The sequence below is a fragment of the Hemiscyllium ocellatum genome, chromosome 23 (assembly GCF_020745735.1).
Source record: "Hemiscyllium ocellatum isolate sHemOce1 chromosome 23, sHemOce1.pat.X.cur, whole genome shotgun sequence".
NCBI lineage: Eukaryota > Metazoa > Chordata > Chondrichthyes > Orectolobiformes > Hemiscylliidae > Hemiscyllium > Hemiscyllium ocellatum.
Window position 1 is genome coordinate 43350305 of NC_083423.1, and position 23867 is coordinate 43374171.

The window sequence follows — 23867 nt, forward strand, 5'->3', positions numbered from 1 at the left end:
CTCTGTACAGTTGCTGATCCCAAGACTGACTTCCTACACCTGGCAGATGCTAGCTGTCTGCTTGTTCCAGGCTGACTGCTTCCAATCTAACAACAAACAGCTATCTACCACATATCTGTGAGGATCACTGAAGATTTCCTCTTCTAACTTTAAGCCTGACAAAAATTACACCTCTCCTCCTCTCATGAATTATCGACTGGGCTCAAAGGATTCTGGGTAATCCAATATGGAAGACAGGAGAAAATTGTGGCTGTAAGAACTACTGTTTTTTGAGGTTTTCCTCAGTGTTGGAGCTGATTTGCTTGATTTCTTGCTGAAGTAATTGCTGTGATATAAGCTGTTGCGTTGTTTTGGAACTTTTGAAAAATAAGATCAAAACAAGAAGGAGAACAGGTATAATGTGGGAAGTGGAAAAAAAAGGAGCAATGGACCTGCAGAGTTAATTACATGTGCTGTTTCATTTCAAGTGTCCCCAGACATTGGCGTAAGAAAAATAAACTAATTGTGAAATTCACAGCTGACCTTGGAGAAACATATATCAGGAGCTGCTCACAGTAAGGGAACAGCTAAGTGTGTTTTTTTAAGTTCTAACCATGCTCTTTTTTTAAGAGAGAGGATAGATTTAAAAGGGATCTAAAGGGCAACCTCTTCACTCAAAAGGTAGTGCATGTGTGGACTGAAGTGCCCGAGGAAGTGGTGGAGGTTGGTACAATTGCAATATTTAAAAGACATCTGGATGGGTAAATGAGTAGGAAGGGTTTAGAAGGATCTGGAACAAATGTTGGCAAATGGGACTAGATTAATTTCTGATATTTGGTCAGCATGGATAAGTTGGACTGAAGGGTCTAATTCTGTGCTGTACAACTCTATCCTATGCAATGGACAATAAAATTAGTATTGTCTCTACTTAAGATCCTGGCCTGACCTATATTTATTTTGTTTCCTTTTGGTTCTCCCAACTCAGTGGGGTATATCTTTCATCTAGAACAAAACTATAAAAGCACGCTTTTTGAGCTTACACCTGGTTAACTGAAATGATGGAAAATTCTACTCCACAGTCCAGCTCAAGGGTAATGTGGCATGCTTCATTATGGTCTCAAATAGAAATATAAACTTTTTTTTAACTTCAACACCAACTCTTTGATTCTGTAACTCATATACATTTACATTTTTGCTGGATACAGTGACCCCCTCTCCAGATTCCCAGGTTTGTTGAAGAAATCCAAAGATGACACCCCCATTTGTTTAAGTTATTTTTCATTATCTAATCTATCCTTATGAGATGAAAGCAGAATAATTAGACATATTCGTTTGATTTGCCTCTGTACAAATTTTATCAGTTTCTTCTCCAAGGTTCTCCTATGTATCCTGCAATTAATACTTTCATTTCTTAAGCTCAAAGATATATCCTAAACTAAGAATTATGAATGACGCATTTGTAACACATCCTTTTTATGTAAGTTTGTTACCCTAATCTGTTTCCAAACTAATGAAGTCATCTTGTAATTTGTTGGTACTCACTTAACAATATATAAATTTCTTGTGATTCTTTCAGGAATAAGAAATAAGCCCACTTTTGCAAATTGCTTAGCAAAAGCTTCTAAGCAATTTGCTAATGTTCAAAAATGGAATCTGAGGTGTGCGTTAGGTGTTAGGAGTTTAATGAATGGAACAGAGGACAGGGTTAATGGCACGATAAGTAGGATATTTCAAAATGAATGCCCTTACTTTGACAACAAATATCAGATTGCTGAATGGATTTCTGCATGGCATTCATATCCTTGGAGTGCCATTCTTGGAGTTGACTTCCACCACTACTTATTCGTGTGTCATCTGTGTTATGTCCAGAGTGTCTCCTAGAGCTGCATGCTTACTGGATATCTCGTTGCATCCACCAAGACCTCTGATATAGCTTCTGAAAACCTTGATGTTTGATCTCTCACAAGTTCAGTGCCATTGTTTGAAATATCAGTATCCATTGATCTACATTTTCCCGCTACTTCTTGCAGTCACAATGCACCTCCTGCTTTAAGAGCTGCAGGTTGTTTGAAAATAACACTACCCCTCATGATATTGAGCTGATTTGTCCATCCACTGATCAGTGCAGTGTGCAGTCCCTCCCTTTGCCTCCCCAGACTTGTCTTGCTTATGTTCTCCAATTTGTGAGGAGCATTCTCTCTCTTTCACATTTAGATTTATACCTATTTTACATCTCTTCTCTTTCTCCACCATTAGCAACCCATTTAACTGTTGCACTGGCCTTCTGCCCCTATCAAAAATATTAAAGATAAACATTTTTCCACACATTTCAGTTCTGAAGAAGAGTCATGCTGGACTTGAAATTTTAATTTGATTTCTCTCTCCACAGACGCTGGCCTTCTGTGTTTGTCTCCGATTTCCAGCATATGCTGTATTTTGTTTTTAATTGACAACTTACTCCATTGTCTATAGGACAGGAATAATTGTACTCCATGAGCCTTTGGTCATTTTCTAATCATAACCAAATTCTCCCTCATTTATCCTCCCCCATAAGAGCAATGGAATCTTCACAATAGATTTCATTATTGGCACAGGTGTGGCCAGAATACTAGCCTTAAGCATGCACATTTCACCAGTTTTTGGCTAGTTCACTGATGGCAGATTGTGTAGCAGCTGCATATTCTATCAAAGGAGAAGATCTGTAACTTATAGAATCAATCCCATTCCACAGAAGTACACTTACTCTCAGTAAATAACAGAGAATCCTCTTAATTGCAATCCTCCCAAAGAAGGAGACTGGTTAAAGGAATCCAAACCCAGGGGAAAATAATGAAGTTACACATCTGCCTAAAAAAAAGGATGATTGTAAGAAAATGTATTTGAGCTAAACTTTACTATTGATGTTATTAAACTTTTAGAATGAAACTGGGCAATGTTGGACATTGATCAGTTTATATGAGAAACTGTTATTAATATGATATTGATTAGTTTTCAATAGTGGATATTGAGAAAAGAACTATTATACTGTTATGGACTAGACCAGATCAGACACCCTCAAAATATTTTAAGAAGGTAGCCTAGAGCCTAATATTTCCTTATTTGAATGTGGATGTGAAGTGCTTGTTCCAGACGTGAATGCGTCTGATCAAACTATTCAATGTCATGTAAAACAATTTATTTAAACACTATCGTTAAAATACAAGCAAAAGAAAAAGGAACTTAGAATAACTTAACTATTAGAAACTTAACCAAATAATTGATGCAGTACCAATTACTAATAATTGTTTTAAAATAGTAATATTCCATAAATACAACCCTCAGCAAAAAGGTAAATTCAAGTTCAGATTCTTACATGCAGTTCTCCAATCCAGGAGGAAACAACATCAAGAGAGATTTCAGAGGAAGTTGCAGCTAGGAATCATTTACTGAAGCTTCCAACCCTTCTGGGACCCCCAAACAGCTTCTGACTGCTACAACAAATAAGTACTAGAAAGCCTGGTCTGTGTTAGCTGGCCGCTCCCCTTCCATTGTCACAAAAATAAACCTAAAGTCCTGATGGGTTATTTATTTAAGCCATTTTCAGTACCCAGTTCGGCATCTCTGCCATTGCAACCTCTCTTGGGGGAAAAAAAACCAGGATAAGCTAACTTTTTTAAAGTATCAACATTGTCACAATATCAGTAATTTCCTCAAAATGACTAAACGAGGTCTGTGTTATATAATATCCATTTAATATCGAGCATTTCAATCATGATAAAGTGTTGCAAATAATTCACTCAGTGGCTAGTTTTTCTATAGCTATTGTTCTGGCAGAATGCTCCTGGATGTAGGCAGTTGTCTAAAAGCAGTTAATGGGAGATAGACTGGAGGTGATGGCAGATTGGAGAATATAGATTCAACTGTATTCAACAGAATGCGGGTTGTGGGCATGAAATGTCAATTCACATCTGTGTCTATAAGTAGTAAGAAATTGGATTGCATTTCTAAACAAATGTTTACAGGCGGATGGACAGATGCGCTTAAGTTACATCCTTTACCACACAGTTTTCTAGATTTTTGTGGGAAAAGCAGGTGTGTATCTCTCTTGTATGCTCTTTGAAGTACTTTGGTTGGTTCTTTTTTTTTCCTTGGAATGACCATGCAGCAGTCCCTTTCGCCTCAAAAGTTGGATCTGGGTCCTGGAATATGAACTGACCAATTTTTGGCACTTTCACACAGTGAATTGCCAAAGAACAAACCTTCAGTTCTCATAGTGTGTCAGGTATTTATTAAGCTGATCTGAGCATGAAGTTGTTTCAGAGATCTTCTCACAGCTGGTGTGAGGAATTTTGGGGTAAACTGATTGCACATTGAGACAAACGTTGAAATGCTCTGATAATTAAATGACATTATTATCTATGATAGCCTAGATCTGTACTACTTGAATTCTTGCTGTGTTGGATAAATAAGTAATGATCATTTTAAATATGCTCTTGGTTCCCTGTCATTCCAATGGGAGGGATTACTTGCAGATGTAGTGATTGGAACGAAGTCAGTTCTGGTCCTCACAGAATGAGTTCCCTGAATGGGGATGTTAACCTGGTTCAAACAGGGCGGCCTGGCTGACAGAAGTGTCTGAGGTTCTGTTCATACTAGGAACTGGCTCTGAGTTAGCTGGGTCAGTGTTTTGTACCAAGCATGTGCAAATAAAGGATGACTTGGTGAAGGGATACTGGCCTTTATGGAATTATTTCACAGGAAGTGCTGAAGGAGATATTTTGCGTCCCCAGGAACTGAAACTCTAGGCCTGCCACTTATGATTTCCCAGCCAGTGCACCTTACAAACAATAATACTTGACTTGATAAAATCAGTCCCTTAATTATCTTTGCTCTGCTGCTCAGTACTTTCTGACCGTTTAAACATTTTTAATAGACTGTGTTTTTGATCCTCCTTATCAGATAATGCAAGTTCCTTTTAAATTTCATGAGTGAATTGCCAGGAGTCTTGAAAAGATTCTCAGATGTTGACAGATCTGTTGAGCGTTTCCTGCATTTCGGTTTAATGGAGTGGATTTTACATTTATTTTTGCCAGATGTGAAGGCAAAGAACAGGTGCAAGAGCATTGGAAACTCCAGCATGCTGGCCTTAGGCATTCAAAGCTAACAATTCCTTCTTCATGTGATTTTCTCGCCAGCTGGATACTGTGTGTGAGAGTGTTCATGTAAATTCTCAACTTGAGTGCATCCAAGACACATTCTGAATTGATGAATGCATTTAAAGGCTTCGGGGTGAAGCTGATTCACTGTCCAGTTTTTGACTCAGTCCGCCTCCGAGAAATAATGGATAATTGAATCATGCACTCCTCCAAATTTTCAAAATGTGTGTAATGGGAGCTCCAGCAGCACATGGTGATGATGAGGGAGAGAATAGAGTAGAGAAGCTGGAGGAAGGCTCCTCTTTGAGGGACAGAGGTAGGAGATGGGAGAGGGATCTTGACAGACAAAGGATTTCCTCAGCCAGATGTAAACCACAGACATAAACTCCATGTAAACACTTTTTGTCTTTTTATTTAACCTTATTGCATTAATGCTATTGGAATAAAGAATCCCTGCTTCCTAAGCTTTGGACCTTCCATCTATTCAAATCGCACGTTCCATGTGTAAAATCTCAGCCCTGGGAACGTTAAAGGAAAAATCTAACTATTTCTCAGAAAGCATTCTTAAAGCTTTGAAATGTCAGCAAAATAAAATTGGAATAAGTTACAAGCTACAATTTTGCAATTGAGCCACCAATGAGCTACTGCTCAATAGTCTCTCAGATCTTTGGGAGCCCAGATTTTAGAATGCTTAGATACAATGGAATCTCCTGTCCATTTGGCCTGGATTGTCTTACTTGGATTCAAAACGAATGAACTCTCCCACTCCCATGATAAACTCCATTGGTGATACCTCACCCCACACTGACAGTCTGTCTTATTTTATCAGTTCATCAGATGTGGGCTTGCTGGTGGTTTAGCTTTTATTACCTATTTCTAATTGCCTTTGTGGTGGTGAGCCACCTTGTTGAACTGCTGCAATTGTTGACCCTTTCTCGTCCACGATTCTTTACTTCCCAATTGTCTCAAGTGGCATTTAATATCTTCTCTCATGGTAAGGTCTTAGATCAGTCAGGAGGGGGGACTATACCACTTTCTCACCATTGTCCTGATTAAGTCAGTCGCAGGAAGGTCATGATGACCCTTACCAGTTGAAGTCCTTGACTGGGTGGCCAGTGAACTCAAAGCACGAAAAGCAAATACTGGTATGTTTGCTCACAGACCTTTCAAAGTATGGGAAGTGGGGTGAAAAATGCTGTCAGGTATCCATTGCCTGATTGAGGGACTTGGCAACAGAAATCTAGGTGGGAATAAGGGTGCTACAATTCACTGTAAACGTATTTCACGTGATTGATGTTGAGCTCTTGATGTACTCACTGTGAATGAGAATTGACTTATGAATTAGAACTGGAATCAGAATCCCTACAATGTGGAAACAGGCCCTTCAGCCCAACCTGTCCACACCGACCCTCCAGAGAGTGACCCACCCAGACCCCTTCCTCTATCCTATATCTGCCCCTGACTTTTGCACCTAACCTACACATCTCTATGGGCAATTTAGCATGGCCAATTGACCTAACCTGCACACCTTTGGACTATGGGAGGAAACCAGAGCACTTGGAGGAAACCCACGCAGACACAGGGAGAATGTGCAAACTCCACACAGACAGTTGCCTGAGGCTGGAATCGAAGCAGGGTCCCTGGTGCTGTGAGGCAGCAGTGCTAACCACTAAGCCACCATACCACCCCTGGTATAGTCATTTTTCTCATTACTCTCCAAACGTCCATCTCAATATTGTCCTGGTGTTATTCCTCACTTAGTGTTGCTCAATATTTTGGATGAAGAAACATGACTGGTCCAATAGCTGTCTTGTAGATTCTTCCTTTCATCAGAACTTCCCTACCAGATGCTCTGCTACCACTGACCCCCAAGCACATGAAGCTATTCACTTTCTCCAAGTCTTCACCCACAAATGCTATGTCTTCACTTTGATTCTCTTTCCCAGGCAACCTGATATTTCATTGTTGTTTGGGCTAACATGCCTGTTCGTTTTAGGAATTTTTATTGTTTTCCATGAGAAGTGAACAGGCAGTCTGACCCTAAATCGTTGAATGTTTTAGGTCATTCTTTTCTTAGAAATGTTATTCCGTTTTGAAATCCATTTGGACTTTACTGCTTCAACTTCTCATGTTTAATCTCACTGGGTCAGAGGCAGCAAATGGATAAAGGAAGTCCTGGTGATGCACTATAGCTTGAGCTAGCTGCCGACCTCTGAATACCTAAGAAATAAAATACTTGACTGCGCGCAACCACTTGCAACCTATTGTGAAAGCTTTTCAGATTTTTATAGTTTAAATATCCCTGCCTAATTTTGCCATTATGCAAATAGAAAATCCAGTGGAAAATTAATTTTGTCATTTGTCAGTTATAATCTCTCAAAATAGCAATTAAATGGTTGTTAGATGTTTAAGTGTAACTTAAGCACGGCTTCTTTATATTTCCATTTTTTCTATTATTAAACTATACCAAAAAGCTTTTCAACAATTTTGCTCTTCAAGATGTCAAGTAAATAACGGAATCTTTCCATTTTATTAGTTCATAAGAGTCAGGTCGAGTCATGTCAAGTGCTGTCTCATAAAAATCAATAATATGATTCATTATGGGTATCTGCTGCAGTCAGTCTTGCCTAATGAGCTGGGTTTAATCATGTGCAAGATTTATAAAGTGCCTAAGCAATAGAACAACTATAGATCTGAAGATGAATTCTCCTATCGGAGACTTAGTCACTGGGGCACTGATCAGGAATTCACGTTGGCATAGTTACAAGATTGTAGCATAATTACGAAGGTGGGTAGCCATTCTCTCCATCTTGATTCATCAATCCAGTGAAATCCTAACACCGTTCCTCTGCCGCATCCACAGTTTCCACTTCTTTCCTCCCAGTTGTTCTATCTTGAAATTTGTTCCGTAGATTATTTGATCTTTAATTGAAAGTGAATTTCCTATATCAATCCCAAAATGATCGTTCCTAATTTGAACTCGCTTCCTCTAGTTCCACTTGCACAGTTTAATTTAAACAACTGTTCTGTGTTCACTATACCCATAATTTTTTTGTGTGTATTTATATCAAAGGCAAATGATGATAATGTGAAAATTCACCAGTATACGAAATAGTTTAACAATTTCTGTTTGTAAAGTTGCACTGAAAATCTACCACAATTTTAGTTCATGTTCATTAATTTTCTTATACAAATATCATTGACCAGAAAGGTTTACTGTTTTATTTCATCTTGAAGTACTATATGGCTTGAGTATTTCTAAAATTCTTTGTTTTAGATTAGATTAGATTACTTACAGTGTGGAAACAGGCCCTTTGGCCCAACAAGTCCACACCGACCCGCCAAAGCGCAACCAACCCATACCCCTACATTTGCCCCTTACCTAACACGACGGGCAATTTAGCATGGCCAATTCACCTGACCCGCACATCTTTGGACTGTGGGAGGAAACCGGAGCACCCAGAAGAAACCCACGCAGACACAGGGAGAACGTGCAAACTCCACACAGTCAGTCGCCTGAGGCTGACTGAATTCAGATTTCTTACATCTGTTGTTTTATTTTGGCAGCACTTAAGGTTTCATGATTTCATTTTCACCTTATTGTATAAGAAAAGCTGGAACTTTTATGCTCACCAACAAAGACTAAAATGATATTGATCTGTTGAGTATTTCTAACATTTTCCGCGTTTTGTGAAAGTTATCTTGCAACTGCAATAGCAGAAATTGGAATCAACTGATTTATTCAAAACTAAATAGGACACATTGTATCCTTGTCCTCCCTGAAGACATGATGTGAAGATAATAGGTAAATAAAAGTAATATGACCACATCATGCGGATGGACCTGAGCAATAGGTTGAACCAATGGGTAGTGTTACAGAGCAGAGCTTGACACTCCTCTGATAATTAAAACCAAGACACACAAAAAAGATCACCTTACCTCGTAATCTGATACAGAAGTGTGACAAGGGGTATAACCTACCTCTCAACCCCAAACCTGTTATAAAGGAGTGGTTAAATGAAATGAAATCCTTTCACTCACTCTTCAATTAACAAGTCACAATTTATTTACCTAACTCCAACAAATGAACAGAATTGCTATCAAACTGAACAATTTCCCCCAAACTACTAGCTATTCCCTAACTGAATTAAATTCTGCTGGAATGAATGATGTTCAAATATAGACAATTCCCATTTATCTAAAGCCAATTAATAAGAAAACAATAAATTAAAACTTAATTTCTCCAAGTCCACACAGTCTATGTCTTCTCCGCTTTATCTCCAATCTTCCTTCTTTTGATCTCACATCATAACACTTTGCTCCGTTGAATTCTGGTGTCCAAAACTCCTCTCTCTAACAAATTCTTGTGTCAGGAATATTAGTTCAGAGTGCCATGTACCTTTAAATGGTACTTAACCAGAGCTTAAAGATTTCTGTAAGAGCCCAATATTTACTCTTCAGATGACAGTTGGTTCTCTGTTCAGATGGCGGATGGCTCTCCCTTAATTTTCAAATGCCCACATCTTTTACACCTTTGATTATATATTAATTTCTTTACAATCAGATTGTTTTGAGGTATTCAAAGCTAACAGATTTGAATTTAATTGGTCCATAGTCTCCAAGTTGAAATGTGTGGTGCTGGAAAAGCTCAGCAGGTCTGGCATCATTTGATGAGCAGGAGAATTGATGTTCTTAATGAAGGGCTTATGCCCAAAAAAATCAACATTGCTGTGCTTTTCCTGCTCCGCAAATTTGACTATGACTCTCCAGCATCTGCAGTTCTCACCTTCTTAGTCTCCAAGTGCCTTTTTAAAAATTTAAAAAATTTTAACAATTGACTGAGTTTAAACTGTTGTCTGGGTAAAAATGTTGCTTAGGCCTGCTAACTGAAAAGACTTTTGATACACTTGTTTCAGTTTTGGGGCTTGCTGCACAATGTTTGCAAACTTCTAAGCACGAACAAAGCACAATCTCTGAAAGGCGCCATGCACTGCTTTTCAATTCATTTTACAATTTTAACATTTTTACAAACCAATTTTGTGACAGTATTATAGTTCCAACTCATTTTCATTCTTTCATATTTCTAGTAATGAGTATAATGGTTTTTCCATTGTTCTCTAATTGCTGAAAGATGTCTTAACACACAATATAGTACGATATCTTTATGAAGTAAACTGATATCATTGAATGACAGAACCTAAATATTGTGGTCCATACTATTTAATAATTACAATATTAAAATTAATGCACCTTTGTTCTGCTTAAAGATGAAACGATTTTTGTTTTTCTTTATATTTTGTTTCATTCTTGTTGCTTTCAAAAATGTGTTATTTGAATAAATAGTGAGTCATTATTATAAATCAATATTCCCACATTTACAATTAGCCGATTCAATGCAAAGTTGCCACATTTTAATTACAACTGCAGTTAATATTAATACCACTGTTTCTTTTCCCGCAAAATATAGATGCAAGAAGTTATAATGTATCAATTAATGAAACATATTTGTAACTGGTAAGTCTTTTGACTCATTGTAGATTAAACATTGTTTACTTTTGTCTTTTAGGACACAAATCAATTTTACAGTGGCTATTGATTTTACAGCATCTAATGGTAAGGCAAATGATTCAACATTGAAAATGTAGTTTTATTTCTGTTTAATTCAGAATATTTCTTAAAATCAATTAACTATCTAACGTATTTGTAAAAACCTTCAGTAATCAGAAATGTAATTTGTAATTTTTTCCTATCACAAACCACAATTGTTCAATGGCATTCATTGACAACAAATTCATGTAATTAGCAAAATATGATACAAAACAAGTTGTGTGTTGATTACCAATGCTTCATGTAATCACTTGAGTAATATGGAGTGAATCTGTTTCGTGCTTTGTTGTCAGTTAACAAAAAAAGAAAATTTTCCCACACACCAAACATTTATGTAATGAGAACTGTCATTTTTTAAAAAAACAGGTAACGTGATTTATCTCCATTTGACAGAAATAATAATGAATGGTTTTCTAGGCTCTCAGCTAGGAATACGTAATGGGGCTTAACTGAAACTTCAGAAACCCATTAATCTTTTGAACCACCTGAGCCCCTGGGAAATCTTCACTTGAGTGCATGGGCATGGAAGTGCCATAGTTAAGCATGGGAGCATGAGGGATCCTCTATGCTAGTTGGAGTCACAGCCTGGCATGGACAACATGAGGAGAGGGCCTTTTGAAACTTACTTTTCAAAGGTTTTGCTCATGTATACTATGGTTCACAACATCTCTGAGATGGCATGAGCCAAGAGTCCTTCAGAAGTTAGTCCAGCCCTCTGAACATTACTGAGGATGAGTACGTGAAGCCAGCCAGGTTGAGACTGCCAGGTTTGGGCTTGCTTCCCAAACAACCTGCAGCCTTAAAAGACATTCATCCAAATTGGAAAACTTGGGAATGAGCATGGGAATCCTAGAATTGGGACTCGTGGTTGCATTTCAAGGGTATTTTGATCAGCATCTGAGAAGAGGATGGCAGCTAATTCTGATTGAGTGAGAGGAGGCCTGTTTGGAATTTTATTGTGGTCTATTCTAAGTTTAAAAAAAAAGCCATTGTATCTTAACTGATTTACATTCTGAACAGCCTGATTTTTATGTTGAAATTTGATCAGGACAGGCAAATTCCATTTTAACTCTATATTTTTAAAAGTCAATGAGAGATAAAGAAAAGACTCCCCTAAATTTGTAGAGGATGAAAATGTTGCTTATATTGCTTAGCTTCTCCCTGTGGGGGAGCAAACTTCTGGCCATAGCCATGAAAAGAAGAAGACATTGCAATGCAGTAGTGAAATGCATCGAGAGGGGCAGGCTCATATACAGCTGCATGAGAGAACCTGTTGGATGTTATTTGGCAGGACTTGAGTCAGGCTTAGCTGGACCTTTTGTGAAGATGAATGATAAAACGCAAGTGAATATGTATCGGTGCATCAGATGCTATAAGATGTACAGTATTTATATTTCTCATGAATTTCTACAGTAAGGCAGTTAAATGAAAGTACTGTACTAGGTCTCCCCCCCATGATCTGAAGTGGAGGGTCGGAGAGCATTAGAGCATGGCTCCTTAATGCTGAGTAGCAATAATGAGGTATTAAAGGCTAGGTTTTCAATCTGTTGTCGGGCATTAGAGGTCAGGAGTCCAATATGGGGCTAATTCTGAATTCCAACTGCACAATGTGTTCATTGAAGATAGGAGTAGGAGTAGGTCATCCAAGCCTCTGAGCCTGCTTCATGGCTGATTGTTGAGCTCAATACCTTCATCCTTCCCTCAGCCTGCATTTCTTGGCTCTTTCAGCCACAAAAGCTATACCTAACTCCTCTTTCAAAATACCGAGGATGAGACGTGGGCTGCTTGCTACTTCCTTGGCTCTGACTCCGTGCCCACATTGCAGGGTGTTTTCACCATGCTAGGGTGAGAGGGTGGCAGGCTTCTCCACCACACAGTCATGCAGGGTGTACTAAGTGCAATGTGGGGTGGCATGGTGGCTCAGTGGTTAGCACCACTACCTTACAGTGCCAGGGACCTGGGTTCAATTTCCGCTTCGGGCAACTGTCTGTGTGGAGTTTACACATTCTCCCCGTGTCTGCGTTGGTTTCATTCAGGTGCTCAGGTTTCCTCCCACAGTCCAAAGATGGGCAGGTTAGGTGAATTGGCCATACTAAATTGCCCGTAGTGTTAGGTGCATTAGTCAGGGGTGAATGTAGGGGGTTGGGTTGCTTTTCGGAGGGTCGGTGTGGACTGATTGGGCCAGAGGGCCTGTTTCACACAATAGGTAATCTAATCTAATCTAAAAGAGACTAGCTCCTGGTCCCTGTGGGCATGGAGTGGGGAATGTGACTCTGTGGGCAGCCTCTCAGTGCTCCAGACAGACCTCCCTGCCTACCCACATCCTACTTTAGAGACAAGAAAACTGCAGATGCTGGAATCCAAGGGAGACGAGCAGGAGGCTGGAAGAACACAGCAAGCCAGGTAACACCAGGAGGTGGAGAAGGGTTGCACCGAAACTTTCACTTCTCTATCTCCTGCTGCTTGGCTTGCTGTGTTCTTCCAGCCTCCTGCTTGTCTGCTTGCATCCTACTGCTGCCTTGTAGACTGCCCTCTCCTATGATGGGGTCCTGCCTACAGAATTCAATTTTCCTATTAAAAAGTTGCAAAGAAGCTGCTCCACTTTGAAGTGACCCTCCTCCCTCCTTATCATCTATTACTGCACTTTTCACAGGATCACAGAATTGTTGCACTACAGAAGGATGCCATTCAGCCTATCATACATGCTACGGTTCTATTCCCCAGTGCCGATCTCTCACCTTTTCCCCATATGCCTGTACACACACCTCTATCCAGATAATCACACCCTTATCCACTTGAATGCTCATTCAAATTTTCCTGCCACATTTCCAGGCAGTGCCTTCCAGTGAGGCATCTCTGGCCCCTCCAGCTCTGACATCAGCCCACCTCGGCCTCTGATGGCACTGGGAAAACCGCAATGAGGGTGACCGTTTTGCTCAGAGTGTGTGATCTTGACCCACTTTTCAGCCTGACATACACCCAGCTTCAGAAGCCACAGGGATGATCAAACTGCCACTGAAGTTCCAACACCATCAACCATGGTCAGACAATACATTAAGAGAAAACTGTCACGTTTTGTTTTTATTTCCCTTAGCTAGGTATAGAATTATTACACAGTGGTGACTTTTTTTTCACGTTAACATTGTGCCAGCTGCCTCAACAGTAAAGAAAACAATTTTTACATTGGCATACAAAAGGTTGGTAAGTAATTTCTAATTAAAAACACAATACTTTTGACGCGAGAAATTTGAAATAAAAACAAAATGTGATGGAAGCACTCTGAGTTATGCAATGTTTAAAGAGAAGCAAAATATGTAATGGCTGGAGCTTAAGTTAATCTAATGAAGAGTTCAAGGCCAAAGTCATTCACCGAAACTGCTGAGTGTTTCCAAGCTAATATTTAGCACAAGAAGGCAGTATTTCAGTGCAATAGATTTATCTGTTTCCAAATTTCACAATTCAAAAAGCAGACCAAGATTGTTGTTATTAGAGGCTCTCTCAAAGAGCTTCAGTACAAAACTGACATTCTGTACTCCAGTCTGGTTGTCTCACATGGCATGTCATCATTTCAGTTCATCTAACCTTTTGTGATCAGAATGAATTTATTAACCTTCCTTTATTCCAGAAGGTACTGAAAAAAGAATGATTTCTATTATACATATCAAAGTTGAGTCTTGAAGCAGACCAGTATTAACTGAGAAATAAAATGTTACTGATATCCATTCCTTTTATTGTGACAAAATACTCGCTGTTTTGCTGCCTTAGTGGTTTAAAGCATGTTATCTTTCTAGGTCAGTGCTAGAGAAATAAAGGTGCAGAAATTTCATCCATCAACAAATATATCATGCAATGTCAGTGCCAACTCAAAACAAGTCACACAAGGGGCTGAATGTAGCCATATTTGGCAAGTTGTTATTTTTTGTTGTGTTTCTTGAGGGTTTCTTTGATTTGATTTATGTTGTGTTTTTTTTCACAAAATACACTGAAAAGTGCTGTATAGTGTCACCACTCTCTGGTGCCATCTTAAAATACAGAAAAACAAACTAAAACATAGAATATAAAAGCAGAAGAATTTTAAAAAGTTCAACATTAGTGTTTCTCGTGAAGTGCTCCACCATGGGCTATGGGCCTGCTGGCTAGGCATGTGCCCCCTTTGCCATGTCACCACAGCTAGAACAAAAGTTGCCATTCTTCAGTGCCATCTCACCAACACCGATGTCCTCGCCACTATGAGTCCTCGCTGGGCCTCACCAATGCAGACGCCACCAGGTACCACATCAGCCCAAACTCGACGTCGCCATGAGTCTGCTTCCAGTCCACCTCGCCAATCCAGCTACTGCCACCATGATTCTGCGTTGGTCGCAGAAGCCACTGGCAACCCAGACTTGCCTCTGCCACAGCGGCCATGAGTCATTTCTAGATCTGCCTCAGAAGCACTTTGAGTACTCACTGGGCCACTTTGCCATTGCCACAACTGAGCTCTTCAACGAGAGATAAATAAAATCAAATAAAAGAGGGTAAAAACAGAAAAGAAGCAAGAAGAAAGGTGGAGAGAATGGACAATGGAAGCTCTACTCCACAGCCATCTTGCCAGAAAAAAAGAGAATTCTCCCAGTCAAGTCCAGTGGGTCCTCTCATGTTTTGTTCTAAACTTTCTTTAGTAACTACCTACCACAATCCAATGGCAACCATCTTGTTTGAGGCCAGCCTGGTTCTTCCACTTGGCATAGCAGGGAGTACTCAGGACTGTTGAGATATCCCACAGTTTCTGGCACTGGCGCCATCTTTAAGGAGTTGTTGCGCAACCAATTAAGTGTGCTCAATCCAGAGCTGTCCTGTGCAGTTTGTGACATTTGCCCCCAATATGGCAGATAAGGGGAATTTGGTTCTGCACTTTGCAGACAGGGACCTGGAGCTCTTGATGGAGGTAGCCTAGACCAGGGATTCTTCTTTCCAACAGCGAAGGCAATAACACCATGCCACTCAGGTCAACTCATTTTCAGTCATCTTAAGAAATGTCCAGTAGTGTAAGATCAGTGATCACCTCCACTCCACCAGGGTAGGTACCACCATCTTGCCTCTGCTACCTCATTCTCACAAATCGCCCGCCAAGGCTCATGCTGTACTACTTGCAGTATTTCCTCCAACATCTACTATCTCACTCTCACCCACCCAATTCCCCAGCACAAGCAATGCTGCATGGATTGAATGCTACAGCGATACCACTCACTTTCATCCCAGTCAATTCTGCACTGTCTCTCATTCCAGGAGAAAACAGCCCACAGTTGGCTAGAAAGAGCCAAAGGAGGGAGTGGTGCGGTGTGGGTGAAGCACTAAGAGGCAAGGTAAAGTAAGGCAGGGGGTGCTGAGAGCATCCATGTAGGTGCTAAGTGAGCGAGTACCCAGAAAGGAATTGTGCAGCAGTGAGATGCAGCCTGGTTCAATCCATGAGATGGGTACCTGGCCTTGCATGAACAGCAGCACAGTCAGTGCAGGTCCTATCAGCACAGTAGCAGTCTGATGTTAGGTGTCACTATGCTCCAAGGTTCAACATTGCAGTGCAGAAGTGTACTTTAATAGTCTGGCAATGTGACATGATGGTTTGAAGAAGCTGGCATGTGTGAGCATCCATAGATGTGGGTTTCATGAGACCACTGCCCATGGGCTGTTGCTGCTGGGTGACCAAGACAGATCTAAAGGAGCGCAATATGAGCTGGAGTCACCAGGTAACTGCTCCGACTTTCATACCGGGACTTCTCAGGGTCTAGGAAATGAGGTAAGGATTGATAACAAAAAGACTTATGAATGGAAGCAGAAGGATGTCTGAATTACCCCCAGTTCTGCATGAAGGGAGAAGGCAATAAATAGCCCTAGAAGACATGGCATGGGGCTGAAATCAGGTCAAGGAAACAATGAATATTGTTGTGTAATAATAAACTGATTAAAAAATCAAATTTAATTCTGATACATTTTTTTCGGATGTGCAGAAATATAAACAGCAAGTTAAACAGCTTGATGGTTTTTTTTTCAAATAATAACCTTGTCATTTTATTTTGTACATGTTGTCAGTTGATATTTTATTTAGCTAATTAAAATCAGATGGAATGTTGTGTTAATTGCTCAAGCAGCTTTAACAGCAACTGCTCCAACAGCAAGTTCAGTTGTGTAGAAACTACTTATGGTATTTACAGGAGCAAACTCTGGTGAACCAGTTGACTATACGCCGACAATAAATGCTGTTTGCAATGAAGAGAGGACGTAAAATAGAAGTTGCTCGCACAAATGTTTAAGAAAATTATATTCATTGTTTAGAGTTTAATACCCAGTACATTTGAAGGATTAAGAGCTTTATAAAACAAATAATTAATACTCTTCCTTTATAAATACCCTTTAGTATTCAGGAAGTCAAAAGGTACTTGATTGAAACCAGTTAAATTGAGGGAAGGAGATACGTGGGCATCACTCAGCATCAGGTTAGGTTGGAAAGAGAATATTCAGCAAATCCGAATGTGGGGCATAATTTGATGCCAGACCTAAATAGAAATTGATGGAGAAGCTCAGAGGGTCTGGCAGCACATGTGAAGAGAAATCACACTTAATGTATCTGATCTAGTGGCCCTTCTCTTTACAGATGCTTCCAGACCTGCTGAACTTTTCCAGCAATTTCTGTTTTTGTTTCTGATTTACTACATCCACAGTTCTTTCAGTTTTTATTTGGCAATGACCCTATGTATGTACAGACTCCCAATAAAAATAGGGACAAAATCCCCCTGATTACTAAACCAAACTTCAGGAATAGAACGCAAACCAAGTCCTCAGCCCTCAGGAGACCAATGGCTTACAATGGGCAACATTGTAGAACAGCTTTCTAGCCATTGGTATATATGTCATTTTAGTTCTAATTTACAAAGCTGTGTACGTCATTTCTGTCATGTTTATAATTTTCTGGTGTGCATGGTAGGTGTCCTGCTCTAAAGCATTTCAAAACAATGTTGAATGATTGTACTGGAATTTGTTTTTACAACAGTGATTTGATTGGTAATATTTGCTTGTATTTTTATGAAGTAAAAATTCATTACTTTCAATGTGCTAGAGATTTAAATGAAATAATATTTGCTTCCACATCCACGAGGAGAGACCATTTCATGTAACGAGAGGCAACGAGAGAAACATTTGAACAAAGCAAACTGAAAGTTCATGATACAGATCGCTGTGTTCACTGAAAAGCTTCAAATCAAATGTAGTGATTCAATAGTTTTCAGTAAGTAGAAAGACAGGCACCAGTCTAAGTAAAATAGATAGTGCACTGTCATGTTGACCTCAATCAGATGTAGATGGCATTTTCATTAAATTCAGTAGGATGTGTCCTATCCAGTCTAGAGGATGAGAATCAACATTGCTCTTTATTATGTACTGACTCAAGTTAGACCTCCAACAAGTGGTAGTCTCTCAATATGTTTTTGAGAATAATTTAATGATCTTCTGAACAAGGATGTTTGATATTCAACTCTAATTTCAGCTGGAATGGTCACAGAGATGTTGCAATTCATCACTGGCTTAAGATGGGAGAGTTGTTCAGAGTATTCATTCTGGATTGCTGTTTGCTGCTCACAGTTTAAATGTGCATTTGTGGACATTGAGTGTTCAAAAAATTGGGCTGGGCTATGATTTCTACCCACACATGATCAGATGTCCTGCCAGTACTTGTTGAGATACAAGCATGAATAATGACTATAGGCATAATGTATTTGAGGGTCACCATTCCAATAGAACTATTTCCCAACAAGGGTTCAGTTGTTCAGGAAACAGAGAAAAAGAACCACCCAATTATGGTAACAATTTGAATAAAGTTTGTTCATTAAATGCACCCAAAAATATAAGCTGGATCATCAGCAACCCAATAACCCAATGTCAAGACTGTCAACACCAGAATCACCATCAGTAATGAACCAGTTGTCTTATTGTTGTGTAATAATAAACTGATTAAAAAATCAAATTTAATTCTGATACATCATTTCTTTTGGGATGTGCAGAAATATAAACAGCAAGTTAAACAGCTTGATGATCTTTTTTCAAATAATAACCTTGTCATTTTGTTTTGTACATGTTGTCAGTTGATATTTTATTTAGCTAATTAAAATCAGATGGAATGTTGTGTTAATTGCTCAAGCAGCTTTAACAGCAACTGCTCCAACAGCAAATTCAGTTGTGTAGAAACTACTTATGGTATTTACAGGAGCAAACTCTGGTGAACCAGTTGACTATACGCCGACAATAAATGCTGTTTGCAATGAAGAGAGGACGTAAAATAGAAGTTGCTCGCACAAATGTTTAAGAAAATTATATTCATTGTTTAGAGTTTAATACCCAGTACATTTGAAGGATTAAGAGCTTTATAAAACAAATAATTAATACTCTTCCTTTATAAATATCCTTTAGTATTCAGGAAGTCAAAAGGTACTTGATTGAAACCAGTTAAATTATTTCAGTTGACCTATGCTGTTTAAAAAAGTCTGTTTCAATGAGAAATTATTTAAATGTGGTAGCAATGCTGGAAGAAAAAGCCTTTACATCGAACATGGAATGCTAGGTTAACATTTGCTGTTGCAATGAGCAAAACTTTCCGCTATTTGAGAAATAGGTGAAAAATCTACTTTACGTTGAAGTGATAGGAACTGGAACTAGACCACCATTAAAAGATAAAATTGCCATAGTCCTACTGGACCATGGCTGTTCTGTCATAAGAGAGAGATGACTGGTGGTGGTTTAACCTGAGGATCACTGGCTGGTGTGGTTATTGAACCCACACTATTGACATCACTTTGCATTACAAAGCAGCTGTCCAGCCAACTGAGTCAGCTGAACCAACAGAAAGGTGCAACAGCATTGTGTATGAAATTTTAGATAACCCAGTGCAGTGTGAATTTAGAATAGAGCTTCGTTACTTATAGAAAATAATTCACAATGTGGCTAGCAAGGTCATAATTTGTTAACAATCCCTAGCTGCCCTTAGAAAGTAGCAGTGGTCCTTCCTTGTGAGTTGAAAAAATCCACATTAACTATATTCTTCAGAAGCTAACTTTCAAACTGTCATAGTGGGATTTGAATTTTTATTCATTGGATTATTAGTCCAGGATTCAGAGTTTATGCCTCAGAAAACATACAACATCAAAGGATGCATCTGAGATCCAAATTGAAAACCCAACTCGTGTTTGGCTTGGGTCATTGTTCGTTGAGATTCTTTACATCTGGAGATTCATGTTCCTTCCATTTTGTTGTTGAGCAAATAATACCACTTGAAATATTTCTCATTGTTTATCTTGGAGTTCCATAAACCTGGAGCTAATGTCCATAGAGAAAGGTGGTTTATGCAGGGGTACACAAGTGAAGCTTCTGAATTCTCAGTGATTACACCGTGAACTTTGCAATAGCACAACAGCAAAGCACCATATGATTGCCAAAGTTGTTTTTCTGTGCCTGCATTGTTGTTCTGTGTCCAATACTAAAGCCATTTTCTTTCATTTTGAAGACTTTGCCTACAGTGTGACTATGCAATGTGAAATCTTCATGATGCATACTTATAAATTATTTAAATTATAGATTTTAGATTCTTTAGATGTAATAACTTTGAAGGAAACTATAATGTCTGTGTCAGTTCTATGAAAGTTATTTACTTAATCTCAGCACTCTTCCTTTTAGGATTAGTTTTTTTTGGAATATGTAACCATTATCTTTTCAAAAGCCATCATGACTTCTGCTTCCATTGCTAATTTCCATTGAGTATTTCAAGTCCCTCCATCCTCTGTACTGAAAAATAAAACAAAACTCTCTACATTCTTTATGTAATTATTTTGAATTTCTATTCACTGGTAAATATATATATATGTATTTGCAGCTGATATGTTGACACATAAATCTTGCTAAGTTTAATACAGTTTGGGCTTTCAATTTTACATTTTTGTCTGATCGCTTCTGTTGAAATTGTATTTTCAAATAGGTCACCCTGCCCAACCAACCTCTCTCCATTACATGAACCCTTATCAACTTAATACTTATGCCATGGCATTGAAAGCTGTAGGAGAAATTATTCAGGACTATGACAGTGACAAGATGTTCCCAGCCTTAGGATTTGGTGCCAAGTTGCCTCCAGATGGAAGAATTTCACATGAATTTGCATTGGTGAGACTTCTTTTGATTTTTAAAAATAATTAGTGTGTACAGATGACTATTAACAATTAATTTTGCTTTAGCCATTTTGTATGTTTTATGGGTTTCTGCTGGTTATGGATAATTCAATTGCTTACATTATTTCTGACCCCCACTAATAATTAAGGTTCTACATCAGAAATACTAAACTAAACATGCTGCTTCTATTCACCAGCATTAAAATTATAACACATTAATTTAATCATTTTGCACTGATTTGATTTGGTGCAAGTGCAGCTTACTAACTGAAACAGGCCATAACTATAGCTGGTTTGGAAAATATACACGATGTGTATCGTGAGGCATAATGATTTTCACCTTCACCACTTGGATAATAACTTGCCAGAGAAGATTACATATCCGTTATAGAAACTTTAATTTAAATTAATGGTTGGAAATTGGGCAGACTTTACAATGCGTAGAGGTTGCTTGGCTGCATTGTTACCTAAGTAGTGAGGTACCAAATTATTCCCAAAACTGGGAAAATATTGTGCAAAATTAAATAAGTAACACTCTGCAACTTTGAATCTGCTGGCGACTACATGAGCAAGTGAACTTATTTTGAGATTCCAGCATCTCTAAGTGTGGAGTGAAGCATACTGCATTTACATTGAGAAGCCTCAGCAATGGATATAGGTCCATATTGTCAATCAGCATGTGTATTGATAAAAATAGGTCATTTTTGTTGAGCTGAAATGGGCTTAAAAGTTGTGTTCTCAGACCCCAACACTGCCAGCATTTCCTGTCTTCTGGTTCGAAATCACTCAGGGTCTGTAGCATAGATAGATGAAAGTGAGGACTGCAGATGCTGGAGATCAGACTCTAGATTAGAGTGGTGCTGGAAAAGCACAGCAGGTCAGGCAGCATCATCAGGAATCATAGGTAGTTTCCTGCTATCAATTCACCTTTACTGGAGCTGAATCTAAGTAGTGCTAGAGGGAAAATGGCTAAAAGATTTTTCACAAAAATAGATGCTTGTTTAACATAACAAACTGCAATTTATTGCATGATAGCAACAGGTGCAGTTAATATTAGCCGGTTAGACATAATGACAACAATCAGGAGCCAGATTGTCATGTCAGTCTTCACTGGGGCCTCAGGCAAAATATGTTTCCTCCCCAAAGACTGCAAAACATCATCAGAGTGGTGTGGAGCACAATGTAGCTCAACATTAATTCCTTCAGCTTATATACTTTGTATAACAACTTCCCCCAAGCTTACCTCCCTATAGTTAACAATTATACCTTCATGTATATATTAACTTTTACATTTTTCACGACCTCATCTCCTCGTAAGTCTCTTCCTGTTCAAATGTAGGTGATCTGTAGGTTGCACAAGCCTTTCAGGATGCCATGCCTTCTGACCTAAAAGATTGTTAGTTCTTTGGCTGAAGGACTGTTTATATCTGGATTATGATCCACGCAAAGCCGTTTCTCTGCAGGAAGATCTTTTATTTCTTGGATATCCATTACAAAATATTTCATTCCTATTTGAACTGATATTGGCCTGGAGGATCTGTAATCTCCAGAACTTCCTTTGCAGATGGACTCTTGCCTGCTTCCTCATTAAATCATCTGGGGAACGTTTCATCTCATTGATGTCCATCATGTAAGAGTTCTGCTCTCTCATATCCTGGATTCCTAGATCAAGCAATTGTTTTGTTATTTGAATAGTTATTCTCCTTTTGTTGCAATATCCTGTAAATTTAGAATACACAATTTAGATTATATTACTTAGTGTGGAAACAGGCCCTTCGGCCCAACAAGTCCACACCGACCCGCCGAAGTGCAACCCACCCAGACCCATTCCTCTACACTTACCCGTCACCTAACACTATGGGCAATTTAGCACAGCCAATTCACCTAATTCTTCTGCTTGACAGTGTCCTGAATCTATGAACATTGGTCAGGCTTCCATGAAGTTGTATGAAGATCATTTCCACTTTGTTCAAACAAATTTAATTGCACATCTTTTGCAAGTGAGCTGCAGTTTTACAAATATAATATTATTTTGTCATGACTGGTCATCACCTGCATCTTTTGAGGTTTTGTAGTTCTATAGACCTGACAATGATTCTTAATACCTGTTGTTTGACTTATTCTCATATTGGCTTTTCGAAAGCCTTTATTAGACTGTAGAATCTTACAAGGCAATAAGTCCTTTTTGCATCCCTCAGCTGTGTTGTTCTCCTGTGCTGAGGGCATATCTGCCAGTTTTTGTTCTGGCTGCTTTTCCCAGACCAATTTGAATGGCTTTCTTCAAAGTTAAATCTTTCTTGGACTGCAAGATGTCTGACAGAAATTTAACAATAATTCCAACAATAAACTTATGATTTCTGATATCAAAGCTCCATAATTACAGTTTTCCAGTAATCCATGGTGGTTATTAATTATATCATTTACTGATTCCTCTAGTAGTCGAACTCCTCTTCTGTTAAATCTTGCTCATAAGATTATTTAATGTTCTCAGATTGAGCCCATGAAAGGCTTTTAAAATTTTATCAAAGTACTACTTTGATTTTTTTTTGGTAATTTATAACATCATCTGCAACAGAAATCATTGAATACAGTATTGCATTAATTGGCTCCACTTCTGACTTACTGTTTCACTTTGAAGCAATTCTGCATATTAAGAATTGTTTTCTCAAAGATGTCCAGTCTTAAAATATGTTGAGCTCATTTAACCCATGTGACATTACATTTTGGAAGTATTATTTCTTCTTTTTTATACCTTTTTATTCCTTTAAGCATTCTTAAATTGCTGATATTTAAGTCTATTTGTAATCTGCTGTCTTCAAGCTTGTTTTCTTTATTGAATCAATACTGTTTTAAATTCTGTTGCCTTAAAGATGCTTCTGATTTTTAAACTCTACCCAAAGTAATGCAATAAGATATTCTTCCATTGAAGCTTAAGATTTTGCTAACTAGTAGTAATGTATTT

At 38.6% G+C, this 23867-nt stretch overlaps 1 protein-coding gene across 2 annotated transcripts in view; it reads left to right on the forward strand.

Moving 5' to 3' along the window:
* The window catches only part of LOC132826766 (copine-8), a 359716-nt gene that overhangs the window by 294540 nt on the left and 41309 nt on the right, over positions 1-23867 (forward strand). For both annotated transcript variants that reach the window (XM_060842950.1, XM_060842949.1), the window contains exons 14-15: positions 10681-10727; positions 20719-20900. In XM_060842950.1, the coding sequence (XP_060698933.1) occupies positions 10681-10727; positions 20719-20900 (229 nt within the window). The remainder of the gene's footprint in view (positions 1-10680; positions 10728-20718; positions 20901-23867) is intronic.